Genomic DNA, 15,825 nt, shown 5'->3' with positions numbered 1-15,825 from the left:
GTGTAAATCTTTAGAAAACTTTAAAGAATCCAGTGTACTTCACTTTACCCAGTGCACTTCACTCTAAAATATCGTAAGGAATCTTAAACTCAAGTCACACACTCTAAAATTGAGCAAAACTTACATGTACTCATCAAGAGAGGAGACCAGTGGAAAGAAAAAGGCAGTAGACTTCCAACCCCACTTCTGACCGCTGTTGCTTTCCCCTACGTAGGCGGCGCCGCGGCGGAGTCCCAAAGCCTCACCACCCTCGTCCACGGGCGTCCGGCGGACTCCCAATGGCGTCGTCGGTCGGCGGTGGCGCCGCCACGGCCAAGCACCCAAGGGTGCTGCTGCCGTTTACCTGCGACGCTCTGGTGCGTGCGCTCCTTTCGCCGGCGTGCGTGGCTACGGCCCGGCCGTGGGACCGACTCATCTTGCTCTTGCTTTGCAGCGCATCCCCGAAGAGCTTGCCGCGGAAATCGGCGCCAGGGAGGCCCTCGTCGTCGGCCCCTCCGCCGGCAAGGTCAAGCTCTGGCGCGTTGAGGTCGGGTGGGACGGCGACGGCGCGTTCCTGGGGCGCGGGTGTCTGGAGTTCGCGGATGCGTGCGGCGTCGACGCCGGGTGGCTCTTGGTCCTCCGGCACCGCGGCCGGGGCGTGCTCACCGTCAAGGTGTTCGACGCTAGCTGCAGCAGCCTGCAGCCGCGGGTAAAGTTCGAGTTTTTCCCCCTGCAAATGGAAATCTTCGACCTATTCTTCTCGTAGTGTCAAAGTCTCAAAAGAAAAGTTCAATTTTTTACCTGTGAATGCGATGGATGCTTGGGTGGTTGAAAGTTCAAACCTTCTCTTTAATTTCAGTAGGACTATCTCCTAATATGAATATAGAGATCAGTAATGTTAGTGTTCAGCCTGGACTCTGATATCCCCAGATTCTATTATTCCAGCATTAGAGTCACTAAAATGTACATATGGTTCTTGGAAGAGTAATAAAAGAAAGATCTTGTTAATAATCAAGGACCCAGAAGCTTGTAATAAGTTTTTTATAGCGAGCTAAGAGTATATACGATCTTGGTTAATTTTTACAGTAGTCCCCTGCTGCAGATTCGTAATTACTCAAATGATAATGTTTTCAGTTTAGCTGATTATCTGTAACTCATTTTGTTCAGTTGAGGCAACCACAAGTGGCCAAGGCACCCGTAAGCTGCAGTTCATCAGAGTGCTTCCAAAAGATTTCATGAAAAAGATGGTTCGCAGACTGTTATTGTTAATTTGTCTTCCACACTTTGTTTCATGTTTTTGGAATGTCCTGGTTTTTACTCTTTTTATGTTTCTTGCAGCTAATACCTGCTAAGTTTATGCAACAGTACATCCCCAAAGAGCACCTGAACAATCGTACAGCCATTATTTTCGGCCCCCTTGGTAAAGTTCCTCATATTGAGATCGAGATGAATCAGTCAGATGTGTTCTTCTCAGGTGGCTGGTCACAGTTTCTGGTGTTACATGACATCACTGAATCTAATGCTCTGCTGCTGAGGTATGAAGGCAACATGGTGTTCACAGTCAAAGTGTTTGAGCCTGATGGATACCAGAGAGAGTCCAAGACCAAAGACATCAGAATGCAGCAAAGTGAGCAAAAAGATGAACAAAACTAGGATATTTTGAATATGTTAGCAATGGATTTGAACATGAGTTAAATACTAAATTACATAATTCTTTTGTCTTACCAAGTATCAACATTATCAGATATTGAAGAGAAGCAGGAAGCACCATCAATTTCCATTCAGAAGCATTACAAGAATGATTTGTCAAGCAACGATGGAGTAAAGAAACCAAAAGGCCCTGTGATGCGTTTGACCAAGGCACCATTTTGGATAAAATCTGTGTTTGAGGTTGGGCCGTCATCATGGATAAAGAAGCAGGTCAACGCCAACACTCTTCGTGAACTTGTAAGACCATTTCCCTATTGAATAAGATAAAGTTGTATTTCCATATGGAGAAATAGGGACCGACATCTTTGCTTGATCTTTTGACCTTCTAACTACTGATAATGTACGTGCTTGCTAATAGTAATTAGCAAATCAATATATTAAAGTACTGGATTCTATATAGTATCAGAAGTCACATAACATTGGTCATGTATATGCACTTGAAGAACTTTTTAAACAGAGTTCAGATCTAGTGGTTAGTATGCATCCACTGTAATATATAGTGATACGTGACCACTAACTGAAATTAACGTGATTTCAATTTTGCAGGCTTTGCAAACAGCTTTCTGTGATACAATTGGGTTGCAGGAACCTTGCATCATCACACTCAAGACCTCAATGAGCAGTACCAAATCCTGGCAGGTGCATGCCCTCCCAAGGAGGAACGGGAGCTACCGGCTTCGGCCGGGTTGGAGTAGGTTCTGCAAAGAGAGCGATCTCAAGCTAGGCGACGTCTGCACCTTTGATATTGTCGAGATCACACTGTGGCTTGTCGATGTCACACGTTGTAAGGAAAAGATGAATCAGTTCTGCTATGTGAGTAAAATACTGAAGCATCTATCACTTTTGTTAAATCAAATACCCAACATTAACATATATTTAAAATCAGCAGGAAAAGCCTAAGAGGAAGAAGGAAAGGTCAAGTGGCCAACTCCATATCTAAGATAGGCTGTGTCTTTGAGGTTGGTCCACCGGCTTGAATAAAGGAGGAGATTAACATCAGCACAATTAGCAAACATCTTGTAAGCACAATAATTTTCTTTTCATTTAAGAAAGCCTTAAATAGGAGAGACCTTGTTCTAACTTTTAGGAAGAATATGAACTAAATTTTTTTCTAGGATATGGTTCTAACATTTTTACAATGAGATTATATTTCTGAATCCAGAAACAGGAATCAACATTTCCTTATCATGCTTTAGTTACTGATATGTGTGTGAATGCTATCACAAGAGGAAATAAATCAATAAGTTGAAGTGCTTATTTTGACATAGTTTCAGTTCTAAGGATAACATTAGTCATCTATATGCACTTCAATCCCCAGATACATGAACCATCAACAGCTGCGTACAGAAATTATCGGCTGACCAATGTGGTTGCAATTCCTGCAGTCTGTTGCATTGTCCTTGTGCCAGGCGATTGGACTTCGGGAACCTTGCACGATGATCACGCTCAAAACCTCAGTTAGCAGCACCAGTTCTTGGCAGGCGCGCCTTTTCGCATACGGGAATGGCAATCAAATGTCTGGGTCAGGTTGGAAGAGGTTCTGCCGTGAGAATGAGATCAAGGTGGGCGACATCTGCACCATCAAAATAATTGAACCCACCTTGTGGCATGTCATCGTCGAGCGCCGATAAGCTAGTACATCATTTCACTGTGGGATGATACTGTTGTCAGGATTGGTGTTCCTGTGTGTTCCAAAGTTGTGCGGCTAAAAATTAGATGTGGGTTGATTGTGGAGAGAAAAATTGCACGATGATTGTTGCAAATTTCAGGTTGCAGCCAAAGTTGAACTTATCATATTCTTATCAGACACAATAGTTAAACATGAGGAAGAGAGCAATCAGATGTAGCCAAGGTTAAAGTTATCGGTTGTTCATAACACAGTGCTCTCACACTGAAAAAATCAGTCCAAATGTACGGCTGTGAACTTGACTCAAGTCTTTACTCACATAACATTGCGACTAATGCTCTAGTCTTGTTAAGATCTTAATAGTTTGGAAGTCTTCAAATGTCAAATAGTTCCATAGGTGTTTTTGCCCGCTCTTGAATAAAGCAGCGTGACCTGGTGCTTCGGTAGATGTTGCTTTGAATCCAAGGTTACATGCTGAAGGCGAGTTGGATCCCCTTCCATGTAGATTTGGTACAGTGGTAGGAATAATAAAAGTGTATCTATAATTAAAACTTTTTTATACTTGCCCATGTTTAAAAACTAAAACATATGAAATTTAGGCAGTGACATATGAAATGAGACTGTTTAACTTCATAAAAGCATCCTACATTCTCTATCGGTATAATTCTTTCACACATCCTACAGTTTAGGCTCCAGAAAAATACCAAAACTTTCAGGCACCATGGTGTGAACATGCGAACTACCTGGTCTTTTGTACGAGGTGGGTTACAGAGCCCTAATTCTGTAACGCAGTTTTTTTCCTTTATTACTTCTTAATATATTGATACCTAGCTCTCCTATGTGTTCAAGAAAAAAATTAAACATGCGAACTAGTTGCCACCACATACATGTGATGTGATTCTCTTCTATAAAGGACATTATCTAAAAAAATATATCCCAAACCTAATGAAATCAAATAAGAGAATAGGAAAGAAATTACGTAAACCAAACCTACATCCACCTTCATATCATCATATGCTTTTGCAATACCCATTGTCTATCAAACGGTTAGAATTGGCCGCATGAGATGAATAACACCTCTCTAATTTCCATAGACAAAGTTATAAAATGCGATTGAGTAGAAATCTTAAGTATGCCACTTAAGTCAAATGAAGCGTAAGACTGATCAAAACTGAAAAGATATACGAGGAAAAAAATGCAAATTTCTTGGAGAGACTTTTTTTTCTTCGACAGACTGGAGATGGGAAAGAGCGTTCACACATTACACGGCACACCTTTTGGACAGAGTTTACCAGGTTTTGACAGTCAAAATGGAAATGCAGTAGACATGACCAAACCAAGCTATCGCTTTTCCCCACTCACTGTGGGTCTGTGGCCGCCGGAGTCCCCAATGGCGCCGTTTGCCGCGCACCCAAGGGTGCTGCTGCCCTTCACCTCCGACACCCTGGTGCGTGCCCAGCGCTCGTCCGATCCACCGGCGCGCGCGGCTCCGGCCCGGCCGTGGGACTGACTGATCTTGTTTTCTTGCACCTGCTTTATTCGCAGCGCATCACCGACGAGCTCGCCGCGGAGATCGGCAGCGACGAGGCCCTCGTCGTCGGCCCTACCGGCGGAAAGGCAAAGCCTTGGCGCGTCGAGGTCGGGTGGGACGGCGATGGCGCGTTCCTGGGCCGCGGGTGGCCAGGGTTCGCGGCCGCGTGCGGCGTCGCCCCGAGGTGGCTCCTCGTCCTCCGCCACCGCGGCCGCGGCGTGCTCTCCGTCAAGGCCTTCGACGCCGACTGCTGCCTCCTCAGGGAGCATGGCGCGCAACCACCTTCAGGAGCAGGTAATAAATAGAAGATCGATTCCCCATATTGTCTCATGTTGTCAAGGTAGTATCAGTCAAATTCCCCATAATGTCATGAATACTTGGGCTGATAAAAGATTTTTGAGTACCCGTCTGTGTTCTCCCCGTTTTCTTCCCTTGTAACTTGTAAATGCAAACCCTTTTTCTTCCTGCTGTAGGATTGTTTTCTACTGGAAAAAAATGAGAGGTCAGTAATGTTAGTGGTCTTCTTGGACACTGAAAAGCTGATTTCCAGCATCGAACTCGTTATAATATAGTTCATGATTATTGAAAGGAAGAAATAGATCTTCTAAGCAATTGAGGGTCAAGAAGTTTTTTACCAGACAAGGAGTATACTGGATGTTGGCTAACTTCTAAAGTAGGCTGCTACCAATTCATGATTACTCGTATTCACTCCAAAGTGATTGTTTGTAACTCATTTTGTTCAGTTGAAGCAACCATGGGCAGCCAGGACACTGCCCGTAAGCCGCAGTTCCTTAGAGTGCTTCCAAAAGATTTCATGGAAAAGATGGTTTGCGGACTGTTGCTACAAATTTGTTTTCTCACTTTGTTTGATCGGAATGGCCTGACTTTCCTCTTTTTGTGTGTTCTTGCAGCTAATACCTGCTAAGTTTGTGCAATACATCCCAAAGAGCACTTGGACAACCGTAAGGCCATTGTTTCCGGCCCCCTTGGCAAAGTTTCTTCTATCGAGCTCGAGATGAATCGTTCAGAAGTGTTCTTCAGAGGTGGCTGGTCACAGTTTCTGGTGCTTCATGACATCACTGAAGATAATTCTTTGCTGTTGACGTACGAGGGCAACATGGTGTTTACAGTCAAAGTCTTTGAGGTTGACGGACGCCAGAGAGAGTCCAAACACAAGGACATCAGAATGCAACAAAGTGAGCAAAAGATGATTAAGTTTTTTTATATGTTGAATTGGGAGCGTCTATACAACACTTGAGTGTTTTGGAGGATTCCAACACTTGACGTTGCAACATCCAACTTTCTAAGATCTATGTCTTAGATTAGTTCTAACATTGTGCTAGAATAAAAAAAATCAAGTGTTATCGCCTATGGGAGGACCTAGAACTATAACTTTGTTAAACCATCATTCTAAAAAGTGGCTGAACTGCTTTGTAACTGTAATTTTGATATAAACTATCCCTGTTGGCAAGCCCTCTAAAACACTCATGTGAGATTTAGCTCTTCTCTTTGAATCTGTTAGCAATGAATTTGATCATGTGTGGAATACTGAAGTGCATGTCTTTTGTCTTATCAAGTATCAACATTACCATATATTCAAGAGCGGCAGGAAGAATCATCTGTTTCCATTCAGAAGCGTTGCAACAGTAATTGGCTTAGCAGCGATGGACAAAAGAGGCAAAAAGGCCCCATTACTCGTCTAAAGAAGGCACCATTATGGAAGAAATCTGTCTTCAAGATTGGGCCGCCATCATGGATAAAGAAGGAGATAAATGCCAACTCACTTAAAAGGGAACTTGTAAGCACAACCATTTCCTTGTTGAATAAGATAAATTGTATTTCCATGTTGAGTTTCTAGGGAGTGGCATCTGAGACTTGAGTCAACAGCTTTGATTTCCATATGGAGAAACAAAGACCAACGTGTTCCTTTGATCATTTGATGCTTTAACTACAGCTAATATATGTGCATACTAACAGGAAGGGACAAATCAATATTATTAAATTATATTGTCAGCAGTTGTATTTGTCATTTATATCAGTATATGCACTAGAAGAACCTTTTATTGAACCCAGATAAACAGAGTTCAGATCTAGCAGTCAGTATTCATCCACTGTAATATAAAGTGTATCATCGCCTGCTTACTAAAATCAACATGATTGCAATTATTGCAGGCTTTGTCAGCAGCTTTCTGTGGTGCAATTGGGCTGCCGAAACATTGCACAATCACGCTCAAGACCTCAATGAGCAGTACTGAATCCTGGCAGGTGCTTGCTCTCCCATCGAAGAAGGGGAGCTACCAGCTTAGGAAGGGTTGGAGGAGGTTCTGCAAGGAGAACAGCCTCAAGATAGGAGACATCTGCACCTTCAATGTCGTGGAGGCCACAATGTGGCACGTTGTTGTCACACGGTGTAAGGAAACAATGAATCAGCTCTGTTATTTGAGTTAGTACTGAAGCACCTCTCCCTTTTATCTTATCAAACATGAACATTAACACACAATCAAAACAGCAGGAATATCCTACTATTTCCAGTAGGATGCATATGAGCAAGAACAAGTGGTCAAGAAGTAAAAGGAACAAGAGACTAGACGGCTCCAGGAGTTCTTTAAATAAGGCAGCATTTCACAGGAAATCTTTCTATGAGATTGGGCCCCCATCATGGATAAAGAAAGTGATCAACGGGCACACACTTGAAAAGTATCTTGTAAGCACAAAAATTTCCCTATTTTGTAAGATAATATGTTCAACAAGAATATGAGCTTAAAAGTTGCTAAGGGATTAGATCTGAGACTTCAGTCGACAGTTTTTTTATTTTCCCTATAGAGAAACAGAGGCCAGCAGGTTCATTTCATTATTTCATACTGAAATTGCAGACAGTATATGCACATGTTAAGAGGAAGAAACAAATCAATATATTGATTTTATATCAGATATATATATATATATATATATATATATATATATAGCATTTGTCATGTATATGCACTTGAGGATCTTTTAATCGAACCCAGAATCTGAGTTTAGATCTAGCAATTGGTATTTGTCCACTGATAGATAGTGAATCGCAGAATGCTTACTGAAACCATTGTAATTGCAATTTAAACAGGCTTTAGCAACAGATTTTTGTGATGCGATTGGGTTGCGGGAATCATGTATGATCACACTGAAGACGTCAATGGACAGTACCGGATCTTGGCAGGTGTGTGGTATCTCAATCAAGAATTGCCGCAGCTACCTGCTTATAAAGGGCTGGAGGAGGTTCTGCCAGGAGAACAGTCTCAAGAAAGGTGACATCTGCACCTTCAATGTTATCGAAACCACAGTGTGGCATGTCATTATCACGCGCTATAAAGAACAGATAGATCTGCCCTGCTATGTGAGTTAAATGCTGAAGCACTTGTCCCTTTTTGTATTATAAAGTATCAGCATTAACATTATAACATGTACTCAAAAGCTGCAAGAAAAACCTTCAGGTTCTAGTATGAAGCGTAAAAGAGTGAACAACAGGTCAAGTAATGAAGAACAAAAGAGTTCCAAAGGTTCTATGATTTCATGGTGCAAGGCGTCATCAAAGACAGGATGCATCTTTGAGATTGGACCACCAGCTTGGATAAAGAAGGAGATCAATATGTGGGCAATTAGAAATACTCTCGTAAGTACAATCACTTGTCTAAGAATGTGAGAAAATTAGAAATAGGATAAACATATTCTCATTTTTAGCAAGAATCTGAACTGAAATTTTGCTAGGTTATGTCATCTAAGGTTTTTTTTTAAAAAAAAATCGACCAACCTAGGAGGAACTAGATGGATTTTTAATTGAGAAATTCGCCTTGATGAGGACTTGAATTGGGTGATCTGGGCATCCCTGCCATTGACCAACTGAACTAGTTCCTTGGCATTTAAAGTTTCTGCAGACAGTTACATTTTGAAATGCAGAAACAGGAACCAACACTTTTACTTGATGCTTTAATTAGTGATAATATATATGCAGATGCTGTCATACAGATCAATTGATAAAATGTATGTACATGCTATGAAACAGATCAATGTATTAAGTACTTATTTTGTCATGGTATAAGCTCTTTTCGTAACATCTATCATGTGCATGAATTTCAAGAACATGTTATCAAATCCCACATGAACAGGAATTGAGATCCAGCAACCTGTGTGATACATGGATCATTGGCAACTGCCTACAGAAATAAGTTAACTGACCTTTGTGATTACAATTGATGCAGTATTTGCCACCGGTCTTCTGTAAGGCGATTGGAATCCGGGAACCTTGCAAGATCACCCTCAAGACCTCAATGAGCAGCATCACATCTTGGCAGGCACGTGTTATCCCGTACAATCACAGCAGCCACCATGTTAATGGTCTGACGAGATTCTGCCAGGATAATGGGATCAAGGTAGGGGATGTGTGCACCTTCAAAATTGTCGACACTACCCTGTGGCATGTCATCATCGAGCCTCGGTAACCTAGGACAAGTTAGTACATCAATTCAGTATTGTTCCTAGCATTGGATGAACAGGTTTTACCAGTACTTTGACTTGTACTGTTAAGTGCTTGATTTGAACACTTCAGGGAAGTCCTGTCTGCAGACTCAGGTGCAGTTACATGATCGATGTTATTGGCTTAACTTCATCGAATTGATTAAATTTGATCGGGTGGTGATGGAGACCGGAGAGGATGTTTCAAGTTTGTAAGCTAGCTAAAGATTCAGGTTCTAGGCGATGGAGCCCCGCGACCCGTCCCCCGCGTCGTCTGCTCTGGGCGACTCAGGGTGACCCTGCCCGCCGCCAACGCTCCCTCCAAACCCTAGTCCAGCCGTTGCCAGCAGCGGCGACGACGCCCAGCGGCGGCACCGAAGTTAGCGTCCGGGCGCATGCCTCCCCAAGCCTCCCTCCTCTACTTCCCTTCCCCCTCTCCCCTCGCACCACCCCCGCCCAGGTCGCGCCCTCCTCCCCAAGGTTGTCTTGCTCGCCGGTGTGGGCCGCCATGGCTTCCCCACCTCCAGCGCCTGCTCCAGGCCTGGATCACTCCCCCGCTCTCGGGGCGGTCGCCTTCCTGCTGGTACCTGCCGTCGCCGATCGTGACATCCGCGCCCCTTCTGCGGGTGCGGTGGCTGGATTTGCCCGCTGGCAGTCTCCACTGCCCTGCGCTACCCGGCCTACCCGGCCTCAGGACATGGGTCCCCGTAGCTGTTGGCGATGGCTGGATGTTGCCACCCCTTCCTCTGTTGTCGTCGTCGTCGCTGCTCGGAGAGAGTTCTCTTCTAGACCCTTGCCTTGTGGATGTGCCTCTTCGTTATCGCTGTGATCTGCTCGCTGAGGCGTTCCTGAGCTTCTGCACCATGCGGTGTCTTGAAGTGCCATAGGTGAAAGCTCTGCCCGACGTTCGCTGGAGCCGACAACGGCTGCGTCCGAGCACATAGCTTACTTCGCTGCGGGCATTGTTAAGGCCTTCTAACACCGTTGGTTGCTGGGCGAAAGCCTACGCTGTCCTACCCAGGATGGACTGATGGTGGTGGTGTCCTGGTGTCATTACCTTCTTGATGGCATCATCTTGCTTGGTTTAGGCTTCTTGTGCGGCTGATCATGGTGTACCTTTGTTTTCTCCGCAGGGTGTTAGGTCTGTTGTTGGTGGGTGCTGGTGTTGGGTATTTTGTTGCTCGTGTTGCGGTGTTGGTTGGTGCATTACCCTCTGCGTGGTGTGTCTCTGTACTTCGGGTGTACTTCGGGGGTTCTTCTGAAGGAAGCACGCTGCTGTAATTTTCTTTCTCTTAATGGCAGGTTCATGGAAAAAAATCAGGTTCTAGCCAACCTTTAATCTTGGATTGTTGACAGGCTCAATAGTTAACTTCATAGATAGCAATCAGAAGTAGCGAGTCAAAATTCACGTTGTTTGTAAACCTACTGCATTGAGGCTAAAAGTTCAGTTTCATTGCGGTGGCTTTGAATCTGACCGAACTATATGTTTTTAATCAAGAAAAATCTTGATTAAGACGCTGTTTGGTTCTTATAGGGACTAAACTTAAGTCCCACCCTATTTGGTTGTCAGGACTAAAGTCATGCAAAGAGCTAAAGATTTTTATACCCCTGATCATTTAATGTGGGTGCGGAAGGGGGTGCTGAGCAGCGATAAATGAAAGATACCCCTGTCAAAAGCACCTGTTAACTCTGGTAAGCTACAACTTTGAACTTATAGACTTATGAACCTTTAGTCCCAATAAATCACATGGTATTTAAGAATTTATTGGAACTAAACTTAAGTTCTAAACTTAAGCAAGCGCAAAACAAACAGACCCTGATACTTATCAAACTGAGCTAAAACTAAAGCTTAGATTTCTTTTTGGAAAATGAAAAATAATGCTGACAATGCACACATAATAAACCTACTAAACACGGTGCCACACTGGTCGTACTATCTACACATAATTTACCGTACAGATTAAAAAACCAGAATGTTAACCTACTTAAAGGGTCAATCTTAGGTCCACAACGAACCCTTGCAACGTACATACATAAACTGAAGAAAAAAAATCTAACCTTGGTAAGTGGCCCCATCAAACTCCAAACAAATATAACTAAAACAATTACCCTCGGGTTTGATAACCTATGAAAGTACAAAATTGTTGGATCAAGTGAAATCCCTTACGCAGATGGGGTCTTTTGCAAACTTTTTGCGATACATTTTACAGAAATTACAAGTCCAAATGTCAGCCCAATCATACCAGCTTGGAAGTCACCTTGGTAAGTTTTTCAATTTACTGTGTTTTTAATACATTGATGAAGAGTGTAATTCTCTCTGCCAAGTGCCAATGAACAGGGTTGACCAAATGTACCAGGGTAGTTGGAGGTACGACCAGATTATCAACAGGGGAAAGCTTTGGGTACCCCAAGTCTCAGACAGCCTCACTCTCCACCCCACTCCACTAGTAGTCTAGTACTAGTACCCCGGCGGAAAACCCCACTCTGCCCAGCCATGGCGTCGTCCGGCGACCACGTCGCGGCCGCCAAGCACCTCAGGGTGCTGCTGCCGTTCACCTGCGACAGTCTGGTCTGTAAAGGCCGGCGCTTTTTCTCGCCGCCGCGGGGGCCGGCCGTCTAAATGGCTGATCTTTTTCTTCCACTCTGCAGCGCGTCCCCGACGAGCTCGCCGAGGACATCGGCGCCGGGGAGGCCCTCGTCGTCGGCCCACTCGGCAGCAAGGGAAAGGTTTTCTGGCGCGTCGAGGTCGGGCGCGACGGTGACGGCGCCTTCCTGGGCCGCGGCTGGCCCGAGCTCGCGGACGCGTGCGGCGTCGACGCAGGGTGGCTCCTCGTCCTCCGCCACCGCGGCCGCGGCGTGCTCACCGTCAAGGCCTTCGACGACACCCGCTGCCTCAGTGACCTCGGCGCTCCCGCTCCGCCTCCAGGTAACAAAGATTCCGCGCCTTTTGCAAGAATATAGGATTCAAGAATTGCGAATTTGGTTCCTTCTCCGGTTGTCGGAGTCTCAAATGAATTAGGAATTAGTCACCTGAATTTGATGGGTGCTTCAGCTTTTTCTGTAATTTTATCCTGTTCTTCCCTCACTGCGGACCCTCTTTTGGTTCTATATAAGATAAGAAAGATTGTAAACCCAATTTCGGTTGAGAAAGGAAACAAATTGTAACCCCTGATTTTGCAGGACCACCGTTTGCCTAAAATGGAACATCTATCAGTAATGTGGGTGATCCGCTTGGCCTCTGAAACCTAATTGTAATGCTGCAACGGTGTTGTCCTTAAAATGTGCAAGTTATTCTTCATCAAAGAGGGGGAGAAAATTTCTATGTTCAAAATATTTGGGGGTCAGGAGCTTGCAAGAAGTTACCTTTACAGAATTAAGAGTATATGATTTCCGTTTAGTGATTACTTGATGTAGCCTAGCAGCCCACAGAATTTCACAGCTAGTTTCTTTCTGTGGTAAGCGCTGACTATTCTGTTTCCTCTTTCAAGCCCAGAGAAATAGAATCCAGTGGTCGTAATTTGCTAATCAATGTGAACCGACTTAATTAGGGGGTACATGTTTTTTCCTTGGTGGGACTTTCTAGCCTATTTCTCCCTTTTCTCCGAGAGACTCTAAAAAGCATGTTATCTCCTTTTATGATAAAGTAGATTTCTGTTTTGTGTTCAAGCATTTACCTGATTCTGTAAAGATTTAAAATGTTCTTGTTAATAATTGGGGATAGGGAAGCTTTGCAAGAAGATATTTGAACCGAAATGGTATATGTGATCTTGCCTGCTTCTAATTCTTAAGTACTAAGAATGAATTTCTATTTCCAGTTCAAACTGGTTGTCTGTAACTCTTATTTTATTCAGTTGAAGCAGCCGTGAGTGGCAAAGCCACCGCTCGTAAGCCACAGTTCATCATTGTGCTTCCAACCGATTTCATGGAAAAGATGGTTCGCAGACTGTTGCTGCTAATTCTTTTTGCTCACTTTATTTTCATTTACTGGATGGCCTCACTTTACTCTTTTGATGTATTATTGCAGCTAATACCTGCTAAGTTTGTGCAACAGCACATCCCCAAAGAGCACCGGAACAATCATATGGCCATTGTTTTGGGACCCCATGGCAAAGTTTATAACATTAAGCTTGAGGCAGATCGATCGGACATGTTCTTCACAGGTGGCTGGTCACAGTTTATGGTGTTTCATGACATTACTGAATCTAATGCTCTGCTGGTAAGGTATGAGGGCAGCATGGTGTTCACTGTCAAAGTGTTTGGCTCTGATGGATTTCAGAGATATTCCAAGCAGAAGGAAAACAAAGCTCAGCAAAGTGAGCAAGTGATACATAACTTTATTATATTTTGAATCTTCTAGTAATGGATTAGAATGAGTTAAATACTGAAGTGAATGTCTCTGTTGTCTTATCAAGGATCAACATTACCACATAGTGAGAAGCTGCAGAAAGCACCATCTGTTTCCATTCAGAACCGTAAGCGTAAGAACAAGACATCATTACAAAGGAACTCGATCTACAAGATTGGGCCGCCGTCATGGATAAAGAAGCAGATCAACACCAACACACTTGAAAAGCATCTTGTAAGCACAACCTTGCATTTCATTATTAAATAAGATAAAATCATATGTTCTATAGGAATCTGAGCTGTAAACATTCTAAGTCATGGTTTTATTGGCATCGGAGACTTCTGTCAGCTTCTTTTTTTTCATTATGGAGAGATTGAGCCAACATCTTCATTTGATTGCCTCTAACTACTGATAATACATGTGCATGCTAACGGGATGAAACTAGTCAATGAATTGACATACTAGATTTGAAATAATGTTAGATATTGTATTCATTTATATGTGTTGCAATTATTGCAGGCTTTGGCAAAAGCTTTCTGTGATGCTATTGGGCTGTGGGAACCTTGTACAATAACACTGAGAGTCTCAACAACAGATGGTACTAGATCTTGGCTTGTGCATGGACTCCCATGCAAAACAAGCAGCTACCTGCTTGTGCAGGGTTGGAGGCAGTTCTGCCAGGAGAACCATCTCAAGGAAGGGGATACCTGCACCTTCAATGTCATCGAAACCACACTGTGGAATGTACTTATCACATGTCATGAGGAAAAGATGAATCAGTTCTGCTATGTGAGTTACATGCTGAAGCATTTGCCCCTTTTTGTCTTGTGAATTATCAACATTAACATGTACTTGTGATCAGCAAGAAACCCCTAAGAGCAAGAAAGACAAGTCCAGTACTGATGGACAAAAGATGATTCAACGCTCCATGAATTATTTGAACAAGGGTAGGACAAAAAGTGTCTTTGAGATTGGGCCACCTGCTTGGATAAAGAAGGAGATCAATGCCTGCACAATTGAAAGTCATCTCGTAAGCCCAACTGTCTCTATTGATTGTGAGTAAAAAGTTATAAATAGGATAAACATGTTCCAACTTTTAGCAAAAACTGAACTGAAATTTGCTAGGATATGCATGCAAAACTTTTAAGGGCTTTGTTGCTGTTGTATATGCATGCAAGCCCTCTGCCGACTAGCTTACATTTCAGAATGCCGAGACATGAACTTACATTTTTATTTGATGCTATAGTTACTGATAATATATGTATGCGTGTTATCACAACAGGAAACAAAATGATAAGTAACTACAGCACTAGGAGTCATTTTTCATCCACAGTGATACATTGATTGTCAACAATTGCTGACATAGTTTGTTGGTTGATTGGACTTCTGTGATTGTCAACAATTGTTTACTTGCAATTGCAATTCTTGCAGAATTTGCCACTGGCCTTCTGCGAGGCGATTGGACTTCGACAACGCTGCATGATCACGCTCAAAACTTCTACCAGCAGCACCAAGTCTTGGCAGGCGCGCCTAAACGTGTACCAGAATTGCTGCCAGCTGGTTGGAGGCTGGAAGAGTTTCTGCCTCGATAATGGGATCAGGGTGGGCGATGTCTGTACCATGCAGATCATAGAAACCACCCTGTGGAATGTCACGGTCGATCGTCGAGAAGATAGTACCAGGTAGTGCATCAATCCGCCTCTGCGATGGTGTCTTTTGTTTGAAAGCACTGGATGCTACTGTTCGTTTCATTGAATGTACAAGTTTGTCTTGTAAGTTGGCCAGTTTGGGGAGCTTTTGTTTGGGGCTTCGTTGGAGTAGCCGACACTCCTAGAAGCTCTCCCCCAAACAGGACTAAGTGCCAAGCCAAGCTAAGACATGCACCAGTGTCCACTGGATACCCTTTTGACAGGATGAGGCCAACTGCCAAAGTTGCAGTAGCCATAACAAGTTAACAACTGCAGGTGTGCTCAAGTTGCAGTACCTCCCGTAATGGAGCAACTAACAAGTGATAAGCAGTACTAGTAGTCCCAGTAAGATATGAATGGACATTTCTGCACCAGCGTGACAAGATCTTGCAATCGTGTTCCAGTAACCTCAGCTTTTTTGACGACGGATCCATTGTCACGGTACACTCCGCGC

The 15,825-nt window shown here is 43.6% G+C and overlaps 3 protein-coding genes across 4 annotated transcripts; all 3 read left to right on the top strand.

Annotated features, from left to right (window-relative positions):
- The first annotated feature begins 278 nt into the window (after positions 1 to 278).
- LOC112900599 (putative B3 domain-containing protein Os04g0347400) lies at positions 279 to 1,947 on the top strand. The gene is made up of 5 exons (XM_025969443.1): positions 279 to 356; positions 434 to 688; positions 1,147 to 1,176; positions 1,318 to 1,606; positions 1,709 to 1,947. The coding sequence occupies exons 1-5, from the start codon at positions 279 to 281 to the stop codon at positions 1,945 to 1,947; spliced, it is 891 nt and encodes a 296-aa protein (XP_025825228.1).
- Positions 1,948 to 5,405: 3,458 nt separating this feature from the next.
- On the top strand, positions 5,406 to 9,366 carry LOC112901370 (putative B3 domain-containing protein Os04g0347400). Of its 2 annotated transcripts, XM_025970266.1 has the most exons (7): positions 5,406 to 6,043; positions 6,425 to 6,645; positions 7,020 to 7,257; positions 7,360 to 7,551; positions 7,954 to 8,223; positions 8,302 to 8,499; positions 9,086 to 9,366. In XM_025970266.1, exons 3-7 carry the CDS (start codon positions 7,216 to 7,218, stop codon positions 9,323 to 9,325), a joined length of 942 nt encoding a protein of 313 aa, XP_025826051.1. In that variant the 5' UTR covers positions 5,406 to 6,043; positions 6,425 to 6,645; positions 7,020 to 7,215; the 3' UTR covers positions 9,326 to 9,366. The 2 variants fall into 2 exon arrangements, 1 of the variants encoding a protein (XP_025826051.1); XR_003230271.1 differs by having other exon boundaries at positions 7,020 to 7,551; positions 8,321 to 8,499.
- Positions 9,367 to 11,832: 2,466 nt separating this feature from the next.
- Positions 11,833 to 15,592, top strand: LOC112900598 (putative B3 domain-containing protein Os04g0347400). The gene is made up of 8 exons (XM_025969442.1): positions 11,833 to 11,907; positions 11,988 to 12,264; positions 13,190 to 13,272; positions 13,363 to 13,651; positions 13,751 to 13,917; positions 14,203 to 14,472; positions 14,546 to 14,713; positions 15,115 to 15,592. Exons 1-8 carry the CDS (start codon positions 11,833 to 11,835, stop codon positions 15,367 to 15,369), a joined length of 1,584 nt encoding a protein of 527 aa, XP_025825227.1. The 3' UTR covers positions 15,370 to 15,592.
- Positions 15,593 to 15,825: the final 233 nt, after the last annotated feature.

The sequence above is a fragment of the Panicum hallii genome, chromosome 7 (genome assembly GCF_002211085.1).
Source record: "Panicum hallii strain FIL2 chromosome 7, PHallii_v3.1, whole genome shotgun sequence".
NCBI lineage: Eukaryota > Viridiplantae > Streptophyta > Magnoliopsida > Poales > Poaceae > Panicum > Panicum hallii.
The sequence above is the reverse complement of the archived record's forward strand: the minus strand, read 5'-3'. Positions and strand labels throughout refer to the sequence as shown.